Source organism: Lagopus muta, chromosome 1 (genome assembly GCF_023343835.1).
Source record: "Lagopus muta isolate bLagMut1 chromosome 1, bLagMut1 primary, whole genome shotgun sequence".
NCBI lineage: Eukaryota > Metazoa > Chordata > Aves > Galliformes > Phasianidae > Lagopus > Lagopus muta.
In genome coordinates, this window is record NC_064433.1 from 193009232 (window position 1) to 193032548 (window position 23317).

General features: G+C 46.0%; 1 protein-coding gene across 1 annotated transcript in view; it reads right to left on the bottom strand.

The window, feature by feature from the left end:
* Positions 1–701: 701 nt before the first annotated feature.
* The window catches only part of PPME1 (protein phosphatase methylesterase 1), a 32105-nt gene continuing 9489 nt past the window's right edge, over positions 702–23317 (bottom strand). The window contains exons 2-14 of the mRNA XM_048942321.1: positions 20441–20535; positions 17672–17763; positions 14368–14425; positions 13784–13835; positions 11696–11850; positions 11109–11199; positions 10177–10242; positions 9336–9468; positions 8049–8178; positions 7278–7322; positions 6422–6486; positions 5385–5452; positions 702–4452 (exon numbers count right to left, since the gene is read on the bottom strand). Of these exons, the coding sequence (XP_048798278.1) occupies positions 4434–4452; positions 5385–5452; positions 6422–6486; positions 7278–7322; positions 8049–8178; positions 9336–9468; positions 10177–10242; positions 11109–11199; positions 11696–11850; positions 13784–13835; positions 14368–14425; positions 17672–17763; positions 20441–20535 (1069 nt within the window). The 3' untranslated portion in view covers positions 702–4433. The remainder of the gene's footprint in view (positions 4453–5384; positions 5453–6421; positions 6487–7277; positions 7323–8048; positions 8179–9335; positions 9469–10176; positions 10243–11108; positions 11200–11695; positions 11851–13783; positions 13836–14367; positions 14426–17671; positions 17764–20440; positions 20536–23317) is intronic.

Sequence of the window (23317 nt, forward strand, 5' to 3'; positions counted from 1 at the left end):
CTCCGGAGTGACCAAAGCAGCCACACGGACCAGAGCAAAGCCAACACTGCCCTTACACAAAAAAAACAACCTGCTGTGGGGTCTGGATGCATCTCAAACCTGGCTGTGCAACCTCACGCTCCACTCTGGTGCCAGGGTGCAACAGCAGAGAACAGCACAGCCCCTGTCCTCCGCCAGCATCGCACGATGAATCTTTTTTGCAGAGCTGCTGCTGTAAGAGGGACCTTGGAGCTCAGAGTGCAGCAAAGCCAGCACAGGGGCTGTTGCCTTCCAGCCTCCCTGGCCCCCAGCCCATGCGCAGCCCCATTTCCCCAGGGCACTGCAGACAAGCTCCTTTTCTCTATCCAACCACAGTGCTGGCGTGACTGGAAGGCAAAGGAGGCAGCCGGGCTCCCCAGCAGCACCTGGTAATCAGGCAGGGCCATGGTATCACTTGTTTGCTCTGTGCATTTCAGATAGGGTGACAGGAGCAGCAGACCAGGCAATGCAGAATGGCTGGGGTTGGGGTCGGCCCCTGCACGCTCTCAGCCCGCAAAGAAACTCCCTGATTTTAAGGGAAGAGGTTGAAGAGCTTCCCAAGCACCTGGGCTCTGCTCTGCCTCCTCGTACATAAAAACCTACAGAGCTTCAGCCCACACTGCCCCGAATTCCTGCAACCGAAGCATTGAGGGTGTTAAAAAACACATGGTCCAACACAGCACAGGTTACTGAACAGCCAAAGCACCACGTTTTATTACTTTCAGATGTTTCTGTACATGTGGGAGCAATCAGTGGTGAAGGGGAGGGGAAAAACACAGGCTGTGGCTCCAGCATTCCCTCCTCCTCCCCACATTGGAGCACAGAGAAGGGATGTGGGGACGTTTCCGAGGATGAGACACTTCCATGAGTCACCAGAAAAACCCAACGCAGCCCTCACCGCTGTGACAGCCCCAGAACAGTCAGATCTCCCCCTTCCCAGCAAACAGAGGAATTCCTAACCCAGGCTTTGCACAACTGCTTTATTTGGAGGCGAGAGCAACGGACACCAAACAAGGTACCAGCAGGACGAGGCTGACACAGGACACAGCAGTCTCCAGAGGACTGACAGACACAAACACATTTTCCTTTTGGAAACAACAGCAAAAGATACGAGGTCACCTGAGAGCTACACCCTGCCAGGCTGGAAACCCAACCGGCCCAGCATCCAACAGCAAAGCATGCAGTAAAAAAACCTAAGCACAGCCCTACAGGTTTCAGCTGCTTTGCAGACGTGGTGCCAAGTTTATGTGGAAATGCAACCGGGGGCTTGGCTGGCAAACTGGTTTTTGACCTTACCCAGAAGATCCAGGTGTAGATTTTCAGGTGTGTGAAGCACCAGTTTAAACCCACTGACTTGCCAGACATCTCCCATTCACACTGAAGACAAAAGGCAACATGGAGAGGAAGAGAAACTGTGCAGATCGAGATAATGTGGGCTCTCCTGCTCCTGTATCTGCGTGGTGCTGGAGCAGAAAGCCAGCAAGGGGCTGTGCCCTGCTGCCATTGCTCAGCCCTGCCCTGTAGAAACAGGAAAAGCCAGAAGGTTCACTCTGAAAGGTGGGAAGCAGGGCTGGAAGTCAGGAGACACAGCCCCTTCCTCTGCCAAATGTCACCCACAGCTACCATCTCCAAAATGCACAGGTTGCAGGGGAGGAAACCCAGTCAGGTTTGGGGGTCTGACAGCTCCAAGCACAGCCCACAGACCTCTGCACTTTCACTCCTTACCACCCAGTGCTTATTTCTTGAGAGCACGTCTCAGCTGCTCACAACCTGACCTCCAGCTGCAACAGCCATCAATATTTTCAGCTGGCTTTGGTGGAATCTCCCACCTGCTTCGCTTCTGAAGGTGTCTGAACAAGAGAGACAAAAAAAAGGTTGCAAAGAAAAGCAAGCTCCACGCAGCAACATGATACAGCAACCATTTCAACACAGTCTGATGTTTCACCTCTGGATTAATGCTGTTTTTGAGATGGCAGCATGGAGGAGCAGCCATTCAGACTCACACACTGCAGCCATCCACTCAGGCTCTGTGTTCAGAGCAGAACCTCACGCTTTGGCCACACAGGAAAGATTTCTTTCCAGCAGTCACAGTGCTCCTGTAAGCTACAAATGGCTGAGGGCTCTGTCTGATGCATGCAGCCCCAGAGCTGGCAGAACCTGTGCAGGCTCCAAGCTGAAGTCAGCCCTTACACAGAGACCAGACCGCAATCTGCTCCTGCCAAGCCTCGGGGTTTTCCATTGTGAAAGCTTCCACGGATCCTCAATCCAACGACTGGAACAAAGGCAAGAGAGATTTCTACATCATCAAACGCTCCTGCTTGAAATCTGCACCCTCACAGCTCAGCCTCCTCCTGTCTGCCTGATGAAGTGCTGAAGGCTGTGAAAGAATGCACTGATCAGACAGCAAAGGAGGGGGAACTTCCTGGGTTTCCCTGCTTTTATTCAGTGAAGGAGAACACTTTCCCCTGCAGCTCGTTCTCTGTGCTAACTTTCACCTAAATACCATTTCTCTCTGCTTCTTGCTCCCTCCTCCCAGGCAAAGCAATTGCAGACAGGCAGAAATCCTTCAGACAAAAGCAGACTCTCAAAAATGTTTGCAATTCAGCACAGCAGGAAGGGATTCCCACTCCATCCGCTATTGCTCTCATCCCTGCAGTTCACTTCCCCACATCCAGTTCTGAGGCAGCCAGGACCCAGAGCCTGGCACAGAGCAATGCCACATTAAATATCCTGCTGAAATATACGTGGGGAGGGCTGAGGATGCTGCCAGCCTTCAGGATGCATCAGGAAAAAGGCAGATGTAGCATCTTGGTTACTGAGGGTCCATTTAATCCACCAGGAACTACAGCTGGATGTTACACCATGGTCACAATAGTGAACAGAAAGAGGAATGTCAGGAGCCAGCAATTCTCTATTTACACTGAGTGCCAATGGTGTGGCAATGAGCAGAGCCCTCTGCAATTTGGCTTTCTTGCCTCTGGTTCATGCATTTCCCACCCTGATGCTTTGGGCACAGCACAAGGCCACAACTCACATGTGAAGGAATGAGATGAGGAGCAGCTCTCCATCACAGGGAATCTCCACGTTTACCAGCTCTTCACACCGCTTCCCTTTGCCCCACCTGCACCTCAAACACACCAGAAGTTCAGGATGGCTCTGGAGAACTGCTGCCCATCACAACTCCCAGGATCAAGCCAGGAACAGAACTATGCCTCAGCAAAACAGCATTAAATACTGCCTCCATCATACAGCACAAAGGGGTTCTGAACACGAGGCAAATGGAATAAGATTTCAGACAACCACCAGTAGCACACTGAGAAAAACTGCTCCAATACGTGCCAGCTCTTATGCTCCAGAGTGATTCTTAGGAGAGGTGAAAGCAATCTGACCCACTGCCTGCAGGTAATTAACCCTGAAGGAGCATTTCTCCCATGGAACTGCAGATTTGTGTGGAAATACGGCAGGCAGGCAGCGAGGTGATTTAGGAAGTGACACTGAAAACAAGGTGAATCCTCTGGTACTGGGGAATCAGCTGCCTGCACCTCTGCATCAGCAGGATTGACTCCAAGCTCTTCCAGGGATTTATCTGCTGCTCTTCTTGCATCTTTTTCACCCCAACGATGCTGATCTCTGCTCAGTCATGTGTGGCAGCTACACAGAGGGAAGCATAAACACATTCCAGAGGCAGAAAAGGGCCAAATAGGCAAACTGCCTGTAATTCAGGCTATTTTTCCTCAGTGAGAGCTTGAAACAAATGTTAAGAAAGCTGCAAGATTCTGAAACGGAGCTCACGATCCCCAGATTCCCACCCTTGCCTTTTTGTTTTACCCTCTGGTCCAAATTTGCACAAGAAAGCAGCATCAGCTTCCTGCCACAGCTTGATCCATAAGGCTGGTGAGATGGAACTTGAGCTTCTAATGAAGCTGATTCCCCCACTGCTTTAGGGGGGGGGGGAAAAAATGAATATATAAGAAAAACAAAACCAAACCCAAAGCTAAGGGGCACTTTGAAGACGATCAGATGATTCCACAGAGAAATCCTGAAGCCTTTGGAAATGCTGCAGTGGCTTTGCTGGCTCTGGATTGTCAACAACCCTTCTGCAGTTGGGTCCAAGAAACGGGACCATGGAGGTCGATGGAGGCTTGGGGTTTCAGGAGGTCTTTGCTTATGGCAGCAGAGAGGAGCCCACTTCTGAGGGTCTGAAGAGCTTTTCATGGCCTTCAACACAAGCTGCTTCCCAGTAAGGAAGTCCCTAAGCATGGACACGTTGTGGAGAACTGTTCTAAGTAAGATGAACCTCACACCAACTTCTCAACTGCTGCTGAACTGGAGAGATGAACAGATATGGGGTACATCACAGTGGCCTCTGGTGCAGTTTATTTACAATATGACTCGGTGCTGGAGATAGCAGGGTATTAACAAGCAGGAAACACACTGGGAAGGAAAAAGGTCACATTAAAATCAAGGTATTCTCTGCAGATCTTTGGCTCTGCCTCTTCTCCCTCTCATCACTCATACATCACTTCCTTCCACTGAATTTAAAACATGCAGCCCACATTCCTACGTTTCTGCTGTTTCATCCCCAAAGGCACAGGACAAAGGGGAAAGGAGAGATCACTCAGCAACTCCCCTTTAGTATCACCAGTCCCACAGCATTGTACATGTTGCAATGTATAGCTTCTGTTGAAGAATTCTCAGCTATAAAGCAAGAGAATTTCTCAGGGCTGCTCACTGACACAGGACAGATGGCCTTGAGGCTGATTAGTACCATTAGTGAGCATGGTCTGAGCACTGGTTTAGTCGTTGCCTTTATGATGCTGTACCCTCAGGAGGCTTTCCAAGCAACCTTATCAGTGACAACCTACTCTCATTGCCATATAGAGACCTGGCTCCTACAGGTGAGTTCAATACACCTGGGGTCAGCAGACAAAGCCTGCACAACAAAGCACAGAGCTCTACCTGTCTGATTTGAGCAGCATTCCCTGGCCAAAGCAGCGTGGTACGAGTTGCTGTCAAGGCACAGAGCCTTGATTACTTAAATAAAAACCTGCTTAAAGCAAATACCACAAAGCTTGTAATTCTGCCTTCTGGCAGGCTATAGAGAAAGCAATCAGCAAAGTGAGATCTGCCTCACTCCTCCCCTCCAAGGAAGAAGGCTTCATTAACACGAGACAGTACGTGAAAAGTTGACAGGGAACACAAACATCAAATAATTCCTGGCTGTGATGCCAAGCTGTTTGTTTATATGTGGTTTCAGCATTATGCCAGAACTCCCAGCCACCTCCCACACCGAAAGCCACGAGCACACAGGGAGAGCAAGGACTGTGCTCACAGACTGCCCAGCTGCAGTGCTCACAGGGCCTTACCACTGGAATCCACCGATGGGCTCTGTAAACCTGTGACGGATCAGGAACGTCGCGACAGCTTCAGCGACCTGGAGGAAGGAAAACCAGGTGAGAACTTAAAGGGAGGTGAAGACAACCAGAAATCCAGAGAGCCTTCAGAGGATGCAGCAGTTCCAGCTGTGCCCTTGGGTCTTCTTGCTGAATGAAGTCTGCTGCTTTAAAATGAAGACTTCTGTCCCACAGGCTCAAGTTTAAAAGGAGACGCGTGTTTGCACCTCTGCACTCAGCACACAGCCAAGAAGTTTTTTCACCACCTCTTCAAGTAATTTCTTACATTTAGCATGCAAAAAGAAAGGTTAGGTGAAGCCATTGTTATTGCTAAGAATAAATCAAGACAGCATTCTGGCAATGATCACATCACTTAGAAGCCATGTTGAAAAGCACAGCAGCATTCAGGTGAAAGCCTTTTCTTCAGATCAGTAAAGGGAAGCACTGGCAGGCTGAGTTTTGCACTCATGGTGCAGAACAAGCTTTAAAACCAGTCCTGTTCCCAACCACAGGCTCCAGTGACACATCAGCCCTCCTGTCAGGACACAAACTGCAGCAATACACAGCACTCACTCTGCTTCCTCAGTCTGCAAACTGTTTCAATAGCATTTGTTTCATATTTGGAGAACTTGAGCCACCCAACTCAGCACAACACAGATGAGCTCCAAACGCTGTGGTTTAGTGCTAGGAAGAGTGAAAAGCTTCTAGAGGGAAGGCAGGAGGTTAAAGGGAACCACACTCCATATGGTAACAGTTAGTCCCACCAGCACCAGCTTGAGAATTAAACCTATAGCCAAGCTCTGTGTCTCATCTAACATCTCAACTCAGGCTTTCCAGTCAGCTTAAAAATATGATGAAATCCAAGCTGCTTTGCAAAAAAACCAGTGATGGTATCATGTCCAAAAGGCTCTCGTGGTGTAAAACTGTGCTTCATAGCAAGCAATGGCCCCTGTTGTGTTTAAGCAGTGGAGACCACGATGCACGCAGCTTCACCCCCAGGCAGAGCTCACCTTGTCTGGAGCATCTTCATGGACTGCATGGCCACACTGTGGAAGGACTTGCATCTGAAACTTCCCTGCAGATTAAGAGAGTCATCAGTTCTTAAGCAGTCCTGCTTCCTGAATAGCAGTAGTTTAGGGAAGCAGTTTTCACCTATGCAGGAAACAACAGAACCTGGAACCTTTAAAGCACTGTGAATTTATGAACTCTTCTAAGGAGGCTCTTGCATTCTTCACAAACCTCACTATGCCTCACTGTGAGCAGGAAAAAGAGCGTGGCCTGAAGGGTGAGGGAGGGGATCCTGCCCCTCTGCTCTGCCCTGTGAGGCCACTTCAGCATAAGGCAGCAGGATAAACGTTGTATTACTTTCCAATACCAAATGCCTTGGAAATCCATGAAACTGGGACCAGAAGAAAAAAAAAGGCATGCATGGAGATGCAGAATCTTTATGTGATAGAAACATCCAGAGGCCAAACAGTTTTGGATGGTTTCAAGTGTTCTAAGCTAGGAACATCACTAGAATGGGAGAAAAAAACATTAAAAAGAAAGCCTTGCAGAACATCATCTTGAATCCCTCAAAAGAAAGTGGCAGCTCCACTGCTGGGAACATCAGACACCAGATTGAACAAAAACCATGGAGAAAGCTCATCACAACTTCTAATTTAATCTCTCCCTTCTCAATTTCTCCACCTTTCCTATCACCACACACAGGCCAATAGTTTTGGATTGACTAAATCCTCAGTGCACATTTGCTTTGAAATAGACTGCATCTCTAAGAGGCTACTGCCCCCATATCTTTGTTCATGTACCCACAGCAACAAGTTGCCAGCCAAAAAGAGCATTAAGGTAACAGAATGAAATATTTACCTTGCATCTGTCCAATGGTCAGATCTTTATCCAGCCTGTCAACACCTACAATCAAACAAACAGATGTACTGGAGAAATTCCAGAATGAATGTAACTAAGCAGAGCTTTACCAGGCATTATGAAAGAGAAATTTTGGCATCAAAAGAAAGTGAGCCAAACATCACCTTTGACAACCATTAGAACATTTCACAGCTGCACCTCATGATGGTAAAGTGACAGGAAAGAATCTCTGCCTAAAACACATCTTTCCCACAGCTTAGAAGCTTGTAGAATCACAGAATGGCCTGGGTGGAAAAGGAGCACAGTGCTCATCCAGTTTCAACCCCCTGCTGTGTGCAGGGTCACCAACCAGCAGCCCAGGCTGCTCCAGGTTTTTATCTTTACCAGAGCACAAGAAGGGCCTACAGCTGGCTGCAGAACATCCATGATTTCAGAGGAAAGTCACACCTACATCTGTAGGAAAGTGTCAGAGTACTGGAGGCTGAAGGGCAGCTTAGATCTTGTTTGCTTCTCTTTGCTTTATACAACAAAAGCAAGCATTTAAATCCAGTACATCATTTTGTGCCATCTTGATCCTAGAGGCTCTGACCTAATTCCAAACATGCAAGGCTCAAACTGGCTGCTTTATGATACATGATACACAGAACAGCCAGAGTGGAAGAAATGGGTGCTTTCTGAGAGAAAGACTTGAGCCAAACGCTGACCTTATTTTCTAAAACACAACTGGGACACCACTGCAGAGCTGCTGCTGAATTTAAACCAGATACGTACCAGCTAAAAGCAAGAGCTTTGGAGTTGGACAGCTTAGGAAGAGGTTAGATAAGCCCCTGAACCATCCATCCCAGTACTTCTCTGTTTTCGCCAGCTCAATTCGCCACGTGTATAAGTGCTCCTTCTTTGTCTGCAGGGAGGAAAGAGAGCTCTGCATTAGTGATCAGTGGAACAGCTCACGTAAAATGAACTCCATATGGAAGCATGTAAAAATGCTGGCTCCCTCTGGTGGATTGCACGCTCTCAGCAGACAGTTTTTTGCTCCTTGTTTTCTGTTCCAAATCACAACCAAAGCATACAAATAAGGAGTGAGAAGGTCAGCAGGAGCTACACCTATAGATTGAAAGACGACTGCATTTTTCAGGGCACTTAGTTTTCTGCTTTTTGCTGGCACTAATAGTTTGTGCACTGTCTGAAAAACAAGGGGATAAATCAGCTGTAATGATTTTAGAATCAGAATCATACAACCACAGCATGGCCTGGGTTGCAAAGGAGCTCAAAGCTCATCCAGCTCCAAGCCCTGCTGTGTGCAGGTCGCCAACCAGCAGCCCAGGCTGCCCAGAGCCACATCCAGCCTGGCCTTGAATGCCTGCAGGGATGGATGGGGCATCCACAGCCTCCTTGGGCAACCTGTGCCACTGCCTCACCACCCTCTGCCTCCAAAACTTCCTCCTCACATCCAACCCAAACCTCCCCTGGCTCACTTTCAAGCCATTCCCCTTGTCCTGTCACCACCCACCCTCACACACAGCCGTTCCCCCTCCTGTTTATCTGCTCCCTTCAAGCACTGAAGGCCACCATGAGGTCTCCCTGCAGCCTTCTCTTCTCCAAGCTCAACAAGCCCAGTTCCCTCAGCCTTTCCTCATAGGAGAGCTGCTCCAGCCCTCTGCTCATCTTGTTGCCCTCCTCTGTCTTTCTTGTACATGGGGAATCTCCCTTGAGGAGTTTGCATTCTTAGGCTGCAATTGATTGTACAACCTCCCAAATGCTGCCATGTCTTTGAAATAAGCAAAAGCACCACACAGGCTCAGTACAGAGCACTCCTCGTTCACAAAAGCCCCATTTCAGGTCATGTGCATTCAGAGCACCTGAGGAAAGAAAAACCAAAAACAGAGTGACAACCCATGATGGAATCAATGAGAGGAGGCCAAGAAGAAAAACTTAAGTCCCAGTATAAGGCTTCCAGTAGAGTTGCTCTCATTTATAAATATCAGAATCCTTTGGATAACCATGGGCCAGGGAAGTGCCATGCAAACATGTGCTGAAACACAGCAAGAAATTCCCTACCTCAGTGTCATCTTCCTTCTTCCTTTTGTTGACAGAGACTCCGCCTTCATCATCTTCATCCTCCTCCTCCTCTTCTTCAATAATGCCCTCCACGATGGCTTTAGGACCTTCAGGGCTTGCAGCTCCTTCACACCTGTGAAAGCAAAACCAAAAACTGATTCCCTTTCCAAAACCAGAAAGTTGCTGAGCTAAAAGCAGTCAGCTATTTCTCAAACACAGGATAGGAAAAATTCCCCCCCCAAGTTTAAAAGCAGCTGTAGATGAAAGCAGCATATGCATCCCAGTGCAAACAGGTACTTAAAAGAGGCAGGAATGATCAAACAAGCAACAACAGCTCTTCTTAGCAACGTATGTGGAGACCTTTGTAAAGGTTTCAGATACACCAAGGATCAGAGCAGCACAAGCAGATCATGTTGGCCCCCCAAACTCACCTGGGACCACTCCTGAAATGCAGAATTAAACCATTCCTAAAATGCCAGAAGGCAAAAACCCAATTTAGGCCAACATTTCTGAAGAGACATTAGACAAGCCCTTATGTCCTCAATGTGGGCAGAAAGGAAGGCAAAACAAAGAGCACACAATCAGCAGTGGTTAGTTTATTACTTCTTTTAAATGCAGCTCTTTGTGGATTCTGCCCTACTGAAATTCTGGGCAGGTTTTCTCCAGGTGCCCCAACTACAATTCGGCTGTGGGTATCAGCAGTGATCAAACGAAAAGAAATCTGTTTCCTAGAAGAAATTTCCACGTTCAGGAGTATTTATGCTCTGCAGTGAAGGTATTTGTAAAACAGATTTTAAGAACTTAAAATTAAAACCAATTAAAACCACACAAAACAACCTACTGTTTGACTTGACCGACCATAGAAACTCTAGCAGATTCCAGATTTCTTATTTGTCCACTTTTTACACTAGAGGAAAAAGGAAGAAAGGCAGATTACTAAGTGACTGGTGACTAGCAGACCTAGAAACAGAAGCAAAACCAGATTTTACCCAAACCACCTGTGCTCAGGAGTCATTCAGAATGAGTCACAGAAACCATCTGCCAGCTAACAGTGATGGCTGGTGATTCAGGTAACTATGAATCTAAAAGACACATAGGAGAAATGCTGGTGGGGAATTGGAGCAGCTCTTGGATGATCCTTCTCCAGCACCAAGCCAACTCCCAGGAAATTAATGATCTTTGTAAGCTCTCTTGTCCCATCAAATCAGCCAAGGAATTGCTGACAGAACCACTGAATGGTTGAGGCTGGAAGAGACCTCTGGGGATCAGCTGGTGGCTCTCTGCTGGACTCTCTCCAGTATGTCCTAATCTCTCTCATACTGGAGTTGCCCAGACCCAGATCAGCATCCCAGATGTGGCCTCACCAAGGCTGAAGAGAGGGGAAGGTTAAGGTTCACCTCATCTGAACTGCTGCTGACACTTGGCCTAACGCAGCATCTTAGTGACAAGGGCTCATGCTCCACATGCTGTCCACAAGGATCTTTCCTGCACTCTTTCCAGCTGGGTGCCCCCAGCTCAGCCTCCTCCCCAAAGGCAGGGCTCTGCATTTCTTGCTAAACCCCAGGAGGTTCCTTTCAGCCACCTCTCAGCCTGTCCAGGTCCCTGTGGATGGCAGCACAGCCCTCTGGTGAATCAGCCACTCCCCCAGCATTGCACAGCTGGGGTTGGGAGAACCAAAGGAAGAATCTGACAAATGTCACAAAGTTTGCTTCCTTCAGGATTCAAGCTAAAAAAGCCAAGTGATTTTGTAGATTACATAAACCCACACATTACCTCCACTCAATTGCATTCTCAAGTGACTTGAATGTTTTGGGACGACTCCTTAAGAAGTTCTGCATGCTGTTCAGTGCATCCATGGCTGTACCTAGCAAGAAATATTTTAATGTGATGACATCTGATGTAATTATTACCATGTTTGCCTACACAGAATTGGCTACCAGGGAACACCTTCAGAGAAACCTGGGGTTCAGATTGGATTTAATGCAATTAAGGAAAATACAACTTAGCACACCTAAGCCTCCTACCTACTCCCACATTAGAAAATTAACAAGTAGGACATCAGAAAAAGCAGCAGCCACTCATCAACCATGCAGTATATATATATAAAAAAGCCCCTCTCCTTGATAACAAGAAAGTGTTGCAGCCAAATTCTGAGAACAGCAGCAACCACAGATCCCACCCAGCAGAATCCAAAGGAGATCCACTAGAAGGACTATTTCACACAGGTAACTGCTGCTAGGAGAATATAACTGGCATATATTGAAGAAATGGCTAAACTTTGTGTGTTCAGGAATTTAGGGGATCAGAATAAAAAGATGAGCTTGAAAGAAAGAACCACATCCAAGCACATACAGCCTTACCTTCCACAACATCTATCATGCACAGACCCAGTAAACTCGGCACCAGGTTTGCAACTGCTGTGTGCACTGCAATGGCACCCCCCATGCTGTGCCCAATCAGCATGATAGGGGGAGGAAGGTCTCCATACAAAGCTTCAACCACGTTTCCAACGTCTCTGCCAAAAGAAGGTGGTGAAAGGATGGTCAGCATCTCTACCTTGATGTATTTCTGAAGGAAAAAATACAGACCCAAGACAGCTGCCTGGCTCCAAATCCTCTCTTATCTAACTCACACACCAGTGGGACAAGTTTGTTGTCCTATCCCTGTGCAGCTCCATTTAGCCACCCATAGGCAATCATTTAAAGCTGATACTTTCCTGAACAAGCATGCTATTTTTCCTTTTTATAAACAGAAAGGGCTTTATTTATTTTCTTTTTCATTCCCAAAGAGAACCTTTCAGATTGGCAACAGTTGGTAGGAGTTTTAAATGGAAGGTGAGAAAAGCCTTGCATTCTTTTGCTGTGGAAGCATAGGCTAAAAAAATTCACAGCTCTAAAAAGAGAAACCTTTTGCAGTTAAATAGAGAAAAGTAGCCAAACTCCATGGATGGAGGCAAAGATAAACAGCACTGAACACAAGCAAAGGTTCAGACTCTCACTGGAGTACAGATAGCACAAGGCAAGCAGAGATTTCCCCTTCTCTTCCATAGGGCATCTGCTTTAAGCTGAAGCTGTTACTGCTGTATATGAATGCTGGCTGCCACAACTCACCAAAAAATCCAAATAGCAGCATGGCTGAAGACCAAAGCTTATTGAGGAGCACAGTACTTTAAGGTAGCCTCAGAGGTGCCAAAATGGGCTTTCCTTTCAAAGAACACAAGAGCAAGCTTGCACCTAGTAAACTGTAAGTCAAAAGAAAGGCTGACTGCTCTGTCAAGGAGAACACAACCAGAGGATTTAATAAAAGATTCAAACTATAATGTAAAGCTCCCATTTAAAGGCTAACAAGGAATAAACTTTAAGCTCACTTCTAAGAGGACAAAGAAGTTTAGAAACAAAAGGCAACTTGTTTTCCTCCACGTAGTGCTGCTGCAGATGTAAAAAATCCCAGTTATTTCGTACAGCACCTCCTTAGGACAGTGATGTACCAGGATCTGACAAGCTGTAAGCAGCAGCAAGAAGGAATACAATGGAAGTCAGAACGCATTTCACACATGGCCTCCCCACAACAAATCCAGTAGATTTGTTCATAGGAAGGTTACAAAGTCCTTCCTGGTTTAATTGTAGTCATAGGAAAGACACTCTTTGTACTCAATGTAGACATAACAAGATTTGCTTAGTAGGAACTGCTTGCTTTTCTGCAGCTTGTGAAGAAGGGGATTTGCATCCCAAAGCAGGTCAGGACAGTCTGTAAAAGCAACCTGATTATGTGAAGCACACTGGGGAGATGCCTCCAGTTCAATCATAGGATGATAGCATGGCCTGGGTTGCAAAAGAGCTCAATGCTCATCCAGCTCCAAGCCCTGCTGTGTGCAGGTCACCAACCAGCAGCCCAGGCTGCCCAGAGCCACATCCAGCCTGGCCTTGAATGCCTGCAGGGATGGATGGGGCATCCACAGCTTCCAAGGCAGATACACTCTGACTGCTCAAAAGCAGGAGAACCACCACCAAACCGGTGACTTCAAGCTCAAATGCTTACATCAGTCAAGCCTGAGGAAGGCTTTTTCCCTTCTATTAGGATATTTCCAGTGTTACTGAGCATTGCAGGTTTAAAGTGCTCCCTGCACTGAAGCTGCTGATCTGTAAAGTGGTTTTACAACTAAGGGGAGACTTAAAGAATGAGTGCACTGTGAAATACAACTCAGCTGGCAGAGGTATAATTCTAAATATTAAATATATAATTCTAAAGAAATTTTAAAGCTGTCCCAAAACAGAAGGAAAAGAAGCGAAAGCTACCAGAATTATGTGAAATGAAACCACCTTCCAGTTCCCTTGAATGAAGGTTGAGTATCCTCCAACGTTTACTGTTTAATCAAGGAAAGAAAATAGGTATGTGGAAGTGAAGGGGAGCACATAAGGAAGTGAAGGGGAGCACATAAGCTTCCTTACTTTGACATTGTCTCCGCAGACAAATCTTCAGGATTCCTAACTTTTGTCTCTCCTGAAAGAACAAAACAAGTTCCTGTAAGCTGAAAACCTTCAGAGCTCTGAGGATGTGGAGCAGAAACGTACAAAGCTTTCTGGCACAGTTAGAAAAGACTCCATTTCAGTTATCATGAACAATTAAAGAACCCAGAATTAACCAGAAACTCTTGGTACTCTGTCACATTATGGCTTAGGGGCAGGAACAGTCATGGGAGTGTTTCCATATTAACAGTGTACCTTACAACTGAACACACTTTATTTTGAATGGTAAAAACCTCCTTTAGGTTATGAAAGTATAGAGGAGGGGTTGCTGCCAACATGCAGGAAGAAGGAAGCCCACCATCACCCTGCACAAAGGCACAGGGAGCTGGGTGCTCATATATGGGGTTACACCACTTCACCCATCCCTGCCACTGAATGAAAAAAACAAGGATGCCTTCAGGATAATTTCCCAGTCGTTTTGGGAAGGATTCATTACCATCTCCTTTAAAAGGGAAGTCAGCAATGTGCTTGTGTGTTATTTAAACTCCTGTATTTATCGTACTTACCGTGGCCTCGGAGATCTAAAGCCACAATCCTGCATTGAATCCTGCTGATGATTGCAGACTGCAAGGAAAAAGACAACGTGATTTGCTTTGCAAAGTGCCACATCTCACCTGCAAAAGGATCAGCATCATCAAGCACAGAGTGGAACAGCAGCAAGAACTGGCATGGTGGGGCAGAACCTCCGCTCCCAACAGCTGAACCTGCAGCCCCCACAAAGAACAGCCCACACGAGCTGCCCTCATTTGAGCAGAGCTCAAGGATGGAATCCTTCCCACCACTGTTCACATCATCTCTGAGAAGAACACGTGTTTTATTGTGCTTTAAGACACCTTGCGTTTCCTAGGAAAGCAAACTCAAGTCCTGTAGCAGTTGAGATGCTGAAGCAATCAATGCTCCCCTTTCCCAAGCCACATGTGTTCCAAAATCAGCCCCAGCTACACAGCAGCCATGAAGATGAAGCAGCTGCCTTGCAGCACTTCTTCACTTGGATCTTACAGAATGGAATTTCACAGTAAGGTTGGAATGTACAAAATGGATTAGTCCAAAGATGTTGGAGGGGAACAAGAGAGGAATCTTTTTAAAGCAAGGCGATGATGACTCTATTTGTTGCTGACAGCTCCATTTGCATAAGTTATTTCAGGCATTGCAATGATTAAACAGCCTTCTTTGTTGGAAGGAAGAATTTTGTGTTAAAGAATCATTGATTATTTAAATATCAGCCCTGGAGCAATGGGAGAATTTGTTGAGGGACTGTTAATACAACCACCCACATAAGGGGCAGATCTGAAAGGCAACCAGGCCTCCCGTTTGGTTGTTCAGCTCTTCAACTCCTAAATGAGTGCAGTAGTGCAATTCAAACAGCCACAAGTTCGTATTTCAGACCCCAAAACTCACCCCAAAGCCTCAATCTGCAAGCTGCTTATGCTCCTAAGCAATGACTTAACTCAACAGATGAGATGCCTTCTGCTAAAGATCAAACCATTGTCATCAGAGAGTGAGGAAAGAGGATCACCAACACGACATGACAGAATGGGAAGCTGTCCAGCAACCCTAAGTTGTATGCAAACAGAAATATTTTGGGCAAGAGAAGCACAAGCAGATCAGCCAGGAATTTGCCAGGCCAGTAAGCAGAAGAAGAAAGCAGCACTCTGGCTCTGCAGGCTATTCTTCTATTTATAGGTTGGGGCACTCAGAGCCTCCCAGCTTGAGATTTTCATGTTTGGTTGTTCTTCTGGGTGTGAATTTTATAAATATATATAATAATATATAATAATATATATATATATGTTTGTGTAGTACTTTAAGTTTAATACCTGGCTTAATTGCTTAGGACAGACATTATTTTCAACACACCCACAGGAAATAATTTAATACCAGCTGCATAAAGGCACAGCTAATTATTGCACCCACTTCTTTCCCCAGAAGCACAGTCAGATTTGTGCTTCTCACCTAGGGAAACCTATGTTACCTTCATCAGCCAGCAGTAACACCAAAAGCCCCAAAAGCACAGTGTTATAATGGCAGTCACTCCCCTAAATCCAACAAGCTTTAAGTGTGAAAATGGTTTGCTACTGAAAATAAGAATTCTAGAGAGGGTGATGGCATTTTGTAGGAAGATGATCAGCAAAACGTGGCTTCATACATCTGCCTCTGGTTAAAGGCAATGGCCTTCAATCCAACTTTCCCAAGGCTCTTGGAAACTATGACCAAAACCAATCACTTGACCATCTTGGCAACCAATGATCTACATTGATAAGGACAGGATTTAGTAAGAAAGAGGTTGAAGACAAAGTTCCAGCAGTTTCTGAAGTTTCTGCACCAGTCTCTGGCTCAGCTACAGCTGCAGACATAGATGAACTAAGCTAGGTGTCCAACTGCCATTCTGTACCAAAATTGCAGCCCACTTAGGAGGCATTTATAGAGGCATTGAGTCTCTATAGAGGCATTGAGTCTCACGAGGAGTGGCTGAGGGAGCTGGGATTGTTCAGTCTGGAGAAGAGGAGCTCAGGGGAGACGTCATTGCACTCTACAACTTCCTGAAGGGAGGTTGTGGTGCAAAAGGGTCTGGCCTCTTCTCCCAGGCAAACAGTAGGACCCGAGGAAATGGCCAGAAGTTGTACCAGGTTGGATATTAGGAGAAACTTCTTCTCTCAAGGGGTGGTCAGGCACTGCAATGGCTGCCCAGGGAGGTGGTGGAGTCGCTGTCCCTGGCAGTGTTCAAGAGGCACCTGGATGAGGAGCTACAAGAGATGGTTTAGTGCTTGTGGTACTGATAGGAATGGGAAGGGGGTTGGACTGGATGATCTTGCAGGTCATTTCCAACCTTGTGATTCTATGATTTTTTGGATGTCTTGTCATAGCACACAGTGGTTTTCCCATGGGTTACACCATAAGGATTATGCAGTAGTAGCAGCCACCTTGGGAATTCAAGAGCAGTTGGTATTAACTCTTGCAAAGAGCTCATCCTTGTTACATGCCTGACGTAACAGTAGGCACAGAAGAGATACTGGATATGAGGAAAACGTTCTTCTCTGTAAGACTGGTGATGCACAGGCTGCCCAGGGAGGTGGTGGAGTCACACTGTTCCTGGAAGTGCACCAGAACCATGGAGATGTGGCCATGATTCAGCAGGATGGGTTGTGGTCAGACTCAAGGATCCTAGGTCTTTTCCAACCTCCATGATTCTATCATTCTGACATCCCAAATAGAAATAACAGATACTTTGAGATTTTACTTTACCTGCAATCCTTTCAATTTTCTTCCCTGGCTCTGGTTTTGTTGTTTTTTGCTCATATTTTTTTTTTCCTAAACAAAGGAACAGGTTTAGGGATGGCACTTTGGTTCCATCAGCCCATGTGCTTGCTCCTGTTGCTACAACCTCTGTCCATGTTTCAGAGAGCAGCAAACGAGATTCCTTGAACAGGATCTCAACCATGCAAAGTAAAAAGTGTTGTGATGATAAAGGAGTGTTGAAAATTGGAAAGCAGCCTTCCAAAAATAAAAATCCAAGAAAAACCCCATGGGAACACTGTGATAGATTTACCTTAATGCTTCATTAAAACATGCAAGTTATGTGGAAGTTTGGGATGCTGCTGGAAATGAGTGGCCTAGATGATACACCTTTGCATACATTGCCTAATATATATTCTTAGATGACTTGAGTCAGGTGCACAGCAGGAGATCATAACACTGTTTTCTGCATTAATTTTCCCCCCTTTTAACACAACTGAATGGTTAGCAGCCCTCCATGCTTACAGGACTACATTTGCCTAAGTGTCTATCTCTATAAATCAACAGTTTACTTACAGTAAATACAGCCCAGGAAAGAGCAGAATGGCCTCCACCATGTAACAGCAGCAAGACAGGTCCCTCCAATCCGCTTTTGTAAATTCGAAAAGTGTACGGACAGTTAAGGACACTTCATGGTTAGATTTTAGGTTCTGCAATCACAGTTGTTTTGTTTCTATGCTTGAATTCTCAAGGCCTCCTTTCTGCCTCTGTGCAATGGGTTTTTGCAGCTTAACCAGGACAGAACTGAGCTTGTTTTAAATATCAGAGCTCTTTTCCTGTTGTGCAGGACTTCCCCTCCTCTGCAACCTACACATCTCATGCCTAAACCTTTTCTCCTCCTTCTGCAACAACAAAGTGGAAAAACAAACCTTACTAATAGGAGCTACGAAGCACGTAATTTTAATGTGGAGTATTTTCCATTACATTTAAGATGAAAAGTCAGGCAAGCCAGAACACAAGATGTTTTAGGGCAACACAGCTACTCTCTGGCATATACATCCATAAAGAAGCTTCACAGTACCCACCTTATCATGACCTGCCAGAAGGAAGCAGCAGCTTCTGTTAAAGGTCACAGGGTAACACAATAAATCCTAAAGAACAGATGTGCTTGAACTGAAGGTGCCCATATCCACCACCTATCCAAACAGGTCCATTACCCTTCGAATTACTTATAAAGCCTCAGGGGTGTGTGTGATGCTTCACAAGGAATGCAGACACGGTGCACATCACAAAGAATTCATAGCTGGAATTGGACAAGCAGACTTAATGAGAACATGAAATAATGAATGGGTGAGTAAAACAACAAGAAGAAAACGTTTCACATTTGAGAGCATCACATGCTGTTGGCAAAGGAGAAGTAAGTGACGTGTTATAGGGGTTGGAATAGTTTGGAAATTAGGTTTTCTTAATGGATAGACCAAAGTAGGATGTGTATGCTTAGAAATTATAAAACTACTTAAACTATAGGGTTTGTGTTACTTAAATACAGATAGAACAATCTTCACTTTGCAAAAAGAAGTCCTGGAAGTACCTCTTGTCCTTCTGTCAGAAGTACAGGCAGCTGCAGGACCCCTGGGAAGCTCTGTGTCCCACACTATTTTTCAGGGTGCTCCCAGTTAGCACACAGCTCTTGTTGGTGGGTGCAGGAAGCCTGTGAATGGGAAACCCAAAGCCAACTCATGGCCTTTGCCTCCTTTCCAGAGGTACCTGGACAAGCTAAGCAGTGGGACCAGGTGAACCTCATGAGGTTCAGCAAAACCAAGTGCAAGGTCTTGCATCTGGGTTGAGGCAACTCTTACTACCAATACAGGCTGGGGGATGAAAGGATTGAGCACAGTCGTGTCAAAAAAGACTTGGGGTACAGGTGGATGGAAGCTGGACATGAGCCAGCACTGTGCCCTCACAGCCCAGAAGGCCAACTGCATCCTGGGCTGCATCTAAAGCAGTACAGCCAGCAAGGTGAGGGAGTGATCCTGTCTCTGCTCTGTGCTGTGAGGCCTCACCTGGAGCACTGTGTCCAGATGTGGAGTCCTCAGTGCTGGAGAGACATGGAGCTGTTGGAGAGCATCCAGAGAAGGGCCACAAAAACCATCCCAGGGATGGAACAGCTCTCCTATGGGGACAGGCTGAGAGCTGGGCTGTGCAGATGGAGAAAAGAAGGGAAGGCTGCAAGGTGAGCTGAGAGCAGCCTGTCAGTGTCTAAAGGGGAGCAACAGGAAAGAAGGGGACAGGCTCCTGAGCAGGGTCTGCTGGCAGAACAAGGCTTCAAGCTCCACAACAGGAGATTTAGGTTGGATGTAAGGAAAAAGTCTGTTACAGTGAGGGTGGTGAGCACTGAACAGGCTGCCCAGAGATGTGCTGGATGCTCCATCCCTGGAGACTTTGCAGGTGAGGCTGGATCAGGCCCTGGGCAACCTGACCTAGTTGTGGTGTCCCTGTGCAGTGCAGGAGAGTTAGGCTAGATGGCCTTCACAGCTCCCTTCCAACTCTTAAGGATTGTATGATTCAAACTGAGCACATCAAGGAGGATTACAGCCACCAGCTGGATTAGTCCATAACAGAAAGACTTACAAAAAGGAGTCAGCTTAAAGAGAAGTATAAAAGTACTACAAACATTTGGAAAAGGAGCATGGATCTTGGAGAGCAATAACCAAAAACTAGTTTGACATTGCTGGACATCTCCCTGCTGGCACCACCACATCTATGTGGACCAGGGAGAGAAGTTTCCCTGTCTGCACATCAAATTGAGGTGCAACAAATAGCAACCCACTCTCCCTGGGGACGCGTGTATCTTTGTATGGATGTACAGGAACAGAACCTACAAGTTTACTTGCAGAAGGGTCTTTGGAAATCTGTAGGTATTAACTTTGTTTTAGAGTTGAGGTTCATGTATTGTATTGCTGATACTGAATCTGAATGTACAGTTTAATGATTTCCAATTAACTGTCTTAATAAAACTTAATACAAATCAATAAACATAACTCCTGATACAGTTTCAACTATGTGAACTAAGGAGTTCTTTGCCTGCAAAATGCCTTACTGAGCAGTTGGAAGTACTTACTGAAATCACTGATTACTGCTGCAAAAGAATCAATCCCATGAACCTGCCTTGCTATGTGTCTTGGAATGCTTTGATTGCTGATCCATACAAACAGGGGGGAAAAAAAACAGAAGGTGAGATGAGAAAAAATACTTGAAAAGCTGAAAGGAACCCCAATAAACTCAGACACGTAATGCTGCCAAAGTCACTGAGAACAGAAGAGCCTTAATCTGAATAAAAGGATATATCCTTGCCAGTTTCATTTTCCACCACAACGTCCTCCATAGACTCAAAGTACTGGCTCCAGAGCACTGGGGAGAAGTCACGTTTTCTTCCAGGGCTGAAAGAAAAAACAACTCCATAGTTAAGAGGTATTATAATGAGTCTTCTGTTGCAATTGGCATACATTGAGGAGAATATACCAGTGTTACACAGCAATTTGGGACTGGAATGATATGCAAGTGAAATTCCCTTACAAGATCATGGATTTTGAAGTCAGTGAGGAAATGTCTTTTTTAATCATGGCTCCTATTGAGGAGATCAGAAGAATGAACGTGAAGACTAATGGAGACAGAATGAGAATACTTCATCACAAAGCAATACCAAGGAAGACCAAGCAATAGCAATTAAGACTACACACACCAACATCGAGGGAAAAGTAAAAAGGAGCAGGGCAAATATTTAAAGATCCTACCACAGAACCATCTCTCAATTTGCAACAGCTACAGATCAAACCCTGTGAAAGTCAGCAGCCGTCTGACTGCATGAAATGGTTCTTCTCTAGTCCTGATGGGAGCAATATGGTGCTGACATGACTGGGAGAGCAGGAAGCCATCCAAAATATGATTCAGCCCATGAATCATTGTTAAAAAAAAGGGAATGCCCTCCTCAGAAGTCACCTTGACACCACGGCTTTGAAATGTAAAGTGTCAGCTATGCTACAGGATGCTACCAATCTAGCATGGGACCTAAGAATGAAGCATCTTATTAAAAGTCAAATTAGTCTTGTTGGGAGACTTGGGAACTCGCTGGGAACTTTCCCACAAACTCCCTCAAATTTCAGAAGAAATATCATTCAGAGTCAAACTGTCCTAAAAAAGCAGGATCTGTAAAAACCATAGAATGATAGAAAGGCCTGGGTTGCAAAGGAGCACAGCGCTCATCCAGCTCCAAGCCCTGCTGTGTGCAGGTCGCCAACCAGCAGCCCAGGCTGCCCAGAGCCACATCCAGCCTGGCCTCCAATGCCTGCAGGGATGGATGGGGCATCCACAGCCTCCTTGGGCAACCTGTGCCACTGCCTCACCACCCTCTGCCTCCAAAACTTCCTCCTCACATCCAACCCAAACCTCCCCTGGCTCACTTTCAAGCCATTCCCCTTGTCCTGTCACCACCCACCCTCACACACAGCCGTTCCCCCTCCTGTTTATCCACTCCCTTCAAGCACTGAAGGCCACCATCAGGTCTCCCTGCAGCCTTGTCTTCTCCAAGCTGAGAAAAACTTTTTAAAGTTAAGGACCATAATGACAAGACTGCACATCAGATGCTGATAAGACTTCCTTGGAAGAATGGGCTTCCAGGCTTCAGCAGACACTTATTCCCAGGTTAATCACAAAATAAGCCAAGTTGGAGGGACCCATAAGGATCACCAAGTCCAATACTATATAATTACATTAACTTATGGTGGGGTGTGTTGTCATTTTCCAACCTTAATGACCTATAACTATGACTGTAAGCCATGACTAGGACTTGCAATGGTGAGATCTGGGGACCATGGCTACTAAAACAAAGCCTGGGTCTCCCAATAACACATTTCCAAAACGCAGATCACAATCTTTATTCCTCACACAGAGACTCAACCCCTCTTTACAACCAAGACTAATTTCTGCCACAGTTTGTTGACAAGTACATCACAAAACCCAGCAACAAACGAACGATGCCTCACATTAGCAGCACCGATTTCAGGCTTTCAGGTTGGAGATGCAACTCCCCTAAATGAATTATTGGGTGAACACAGAAGATGCGTTCTGTGGACATTACACAACCCAGGACTCTCAAAGGTGCCCAGCTGACGAACCAATTTATTCTTTGCTTCCATTAAAGGTGCAGCTGTGCCCTCTCCTTGTACCCCCAGCACTAAAGAAAGGCTCTGCAATAAGAATTTTCCCAATGACTCAGTGGATGTGAAATCTGTTTCCTCAGCTCAGTGAATATACCCATTTGCTAAGGCTAAAAGAGTAGTGCTTAATTTTGGCAGTGACATAATCAAGCTAGATTCAAGCCCAGTACACAGGATGAGTAACAGTGCACCATTTTAACAGCCTTTCTGCATTGAAGCTCTTCTGGGGGAGGCAATCAGCACACAATATGGAAATCAGGCTTGGGTGTGGGGGTGAAAGACCTTCACAGAATAAAATCTCTTCTATTGAAGGAAGCTTCCCCTGAATTCTTGGCTTCCTAAAGAAAGAGAAATAAGCACACAAAGCACCTTTTCAGCTCTGTAAAAATACAACTATTTCCCCATGATATTTCTAGAATAACATAAAACAACCACCCCCTGAATATTCAAAATTCACTTCTGGGGGTTTCCAGACTTCGGTATTCTTCTTGTCAAACTTCAGTTCAATAAGAGATGTCACACACATACACATGTAAACTCAGAAAATCTCTTCTACTGCCTCAGTTTAATCTCCTTCCAAAACAATAACTAATGATAAACTTCATATGCAAAGACTTGGCATGAAACGCAGTCAACTCAGATGATTGATATGAGCTTCAAGGTTGGATAGTAGAGAAAGATTCTCCTCCCAACAGCAATAATGCACTGGCACAGCTGCCACCAGGGAGGTGGGGGAGTCACAGCCCCTGGGGGTGGTGAGGAACCACGCAGGAGTGGCACTGAAGGATGTGGCCAGAGGGCATGGTGGTGGTGGGGGCCTTGAGGACCTTGGAGTTCTCTTCCAACCTTAACGATTCAGTGATTCTAAGGTACCTGAGTTCCAATGGTTTATCATGGAGGACCATAAGAACTGGTGTGATGAGAGAAGGTAAAGCTCCATCCATGCTGTAACGTGGCAGCAAGAGTGCCCTGGAAAGGTTTAAGGAGGGAGCAGGGTATGACATGC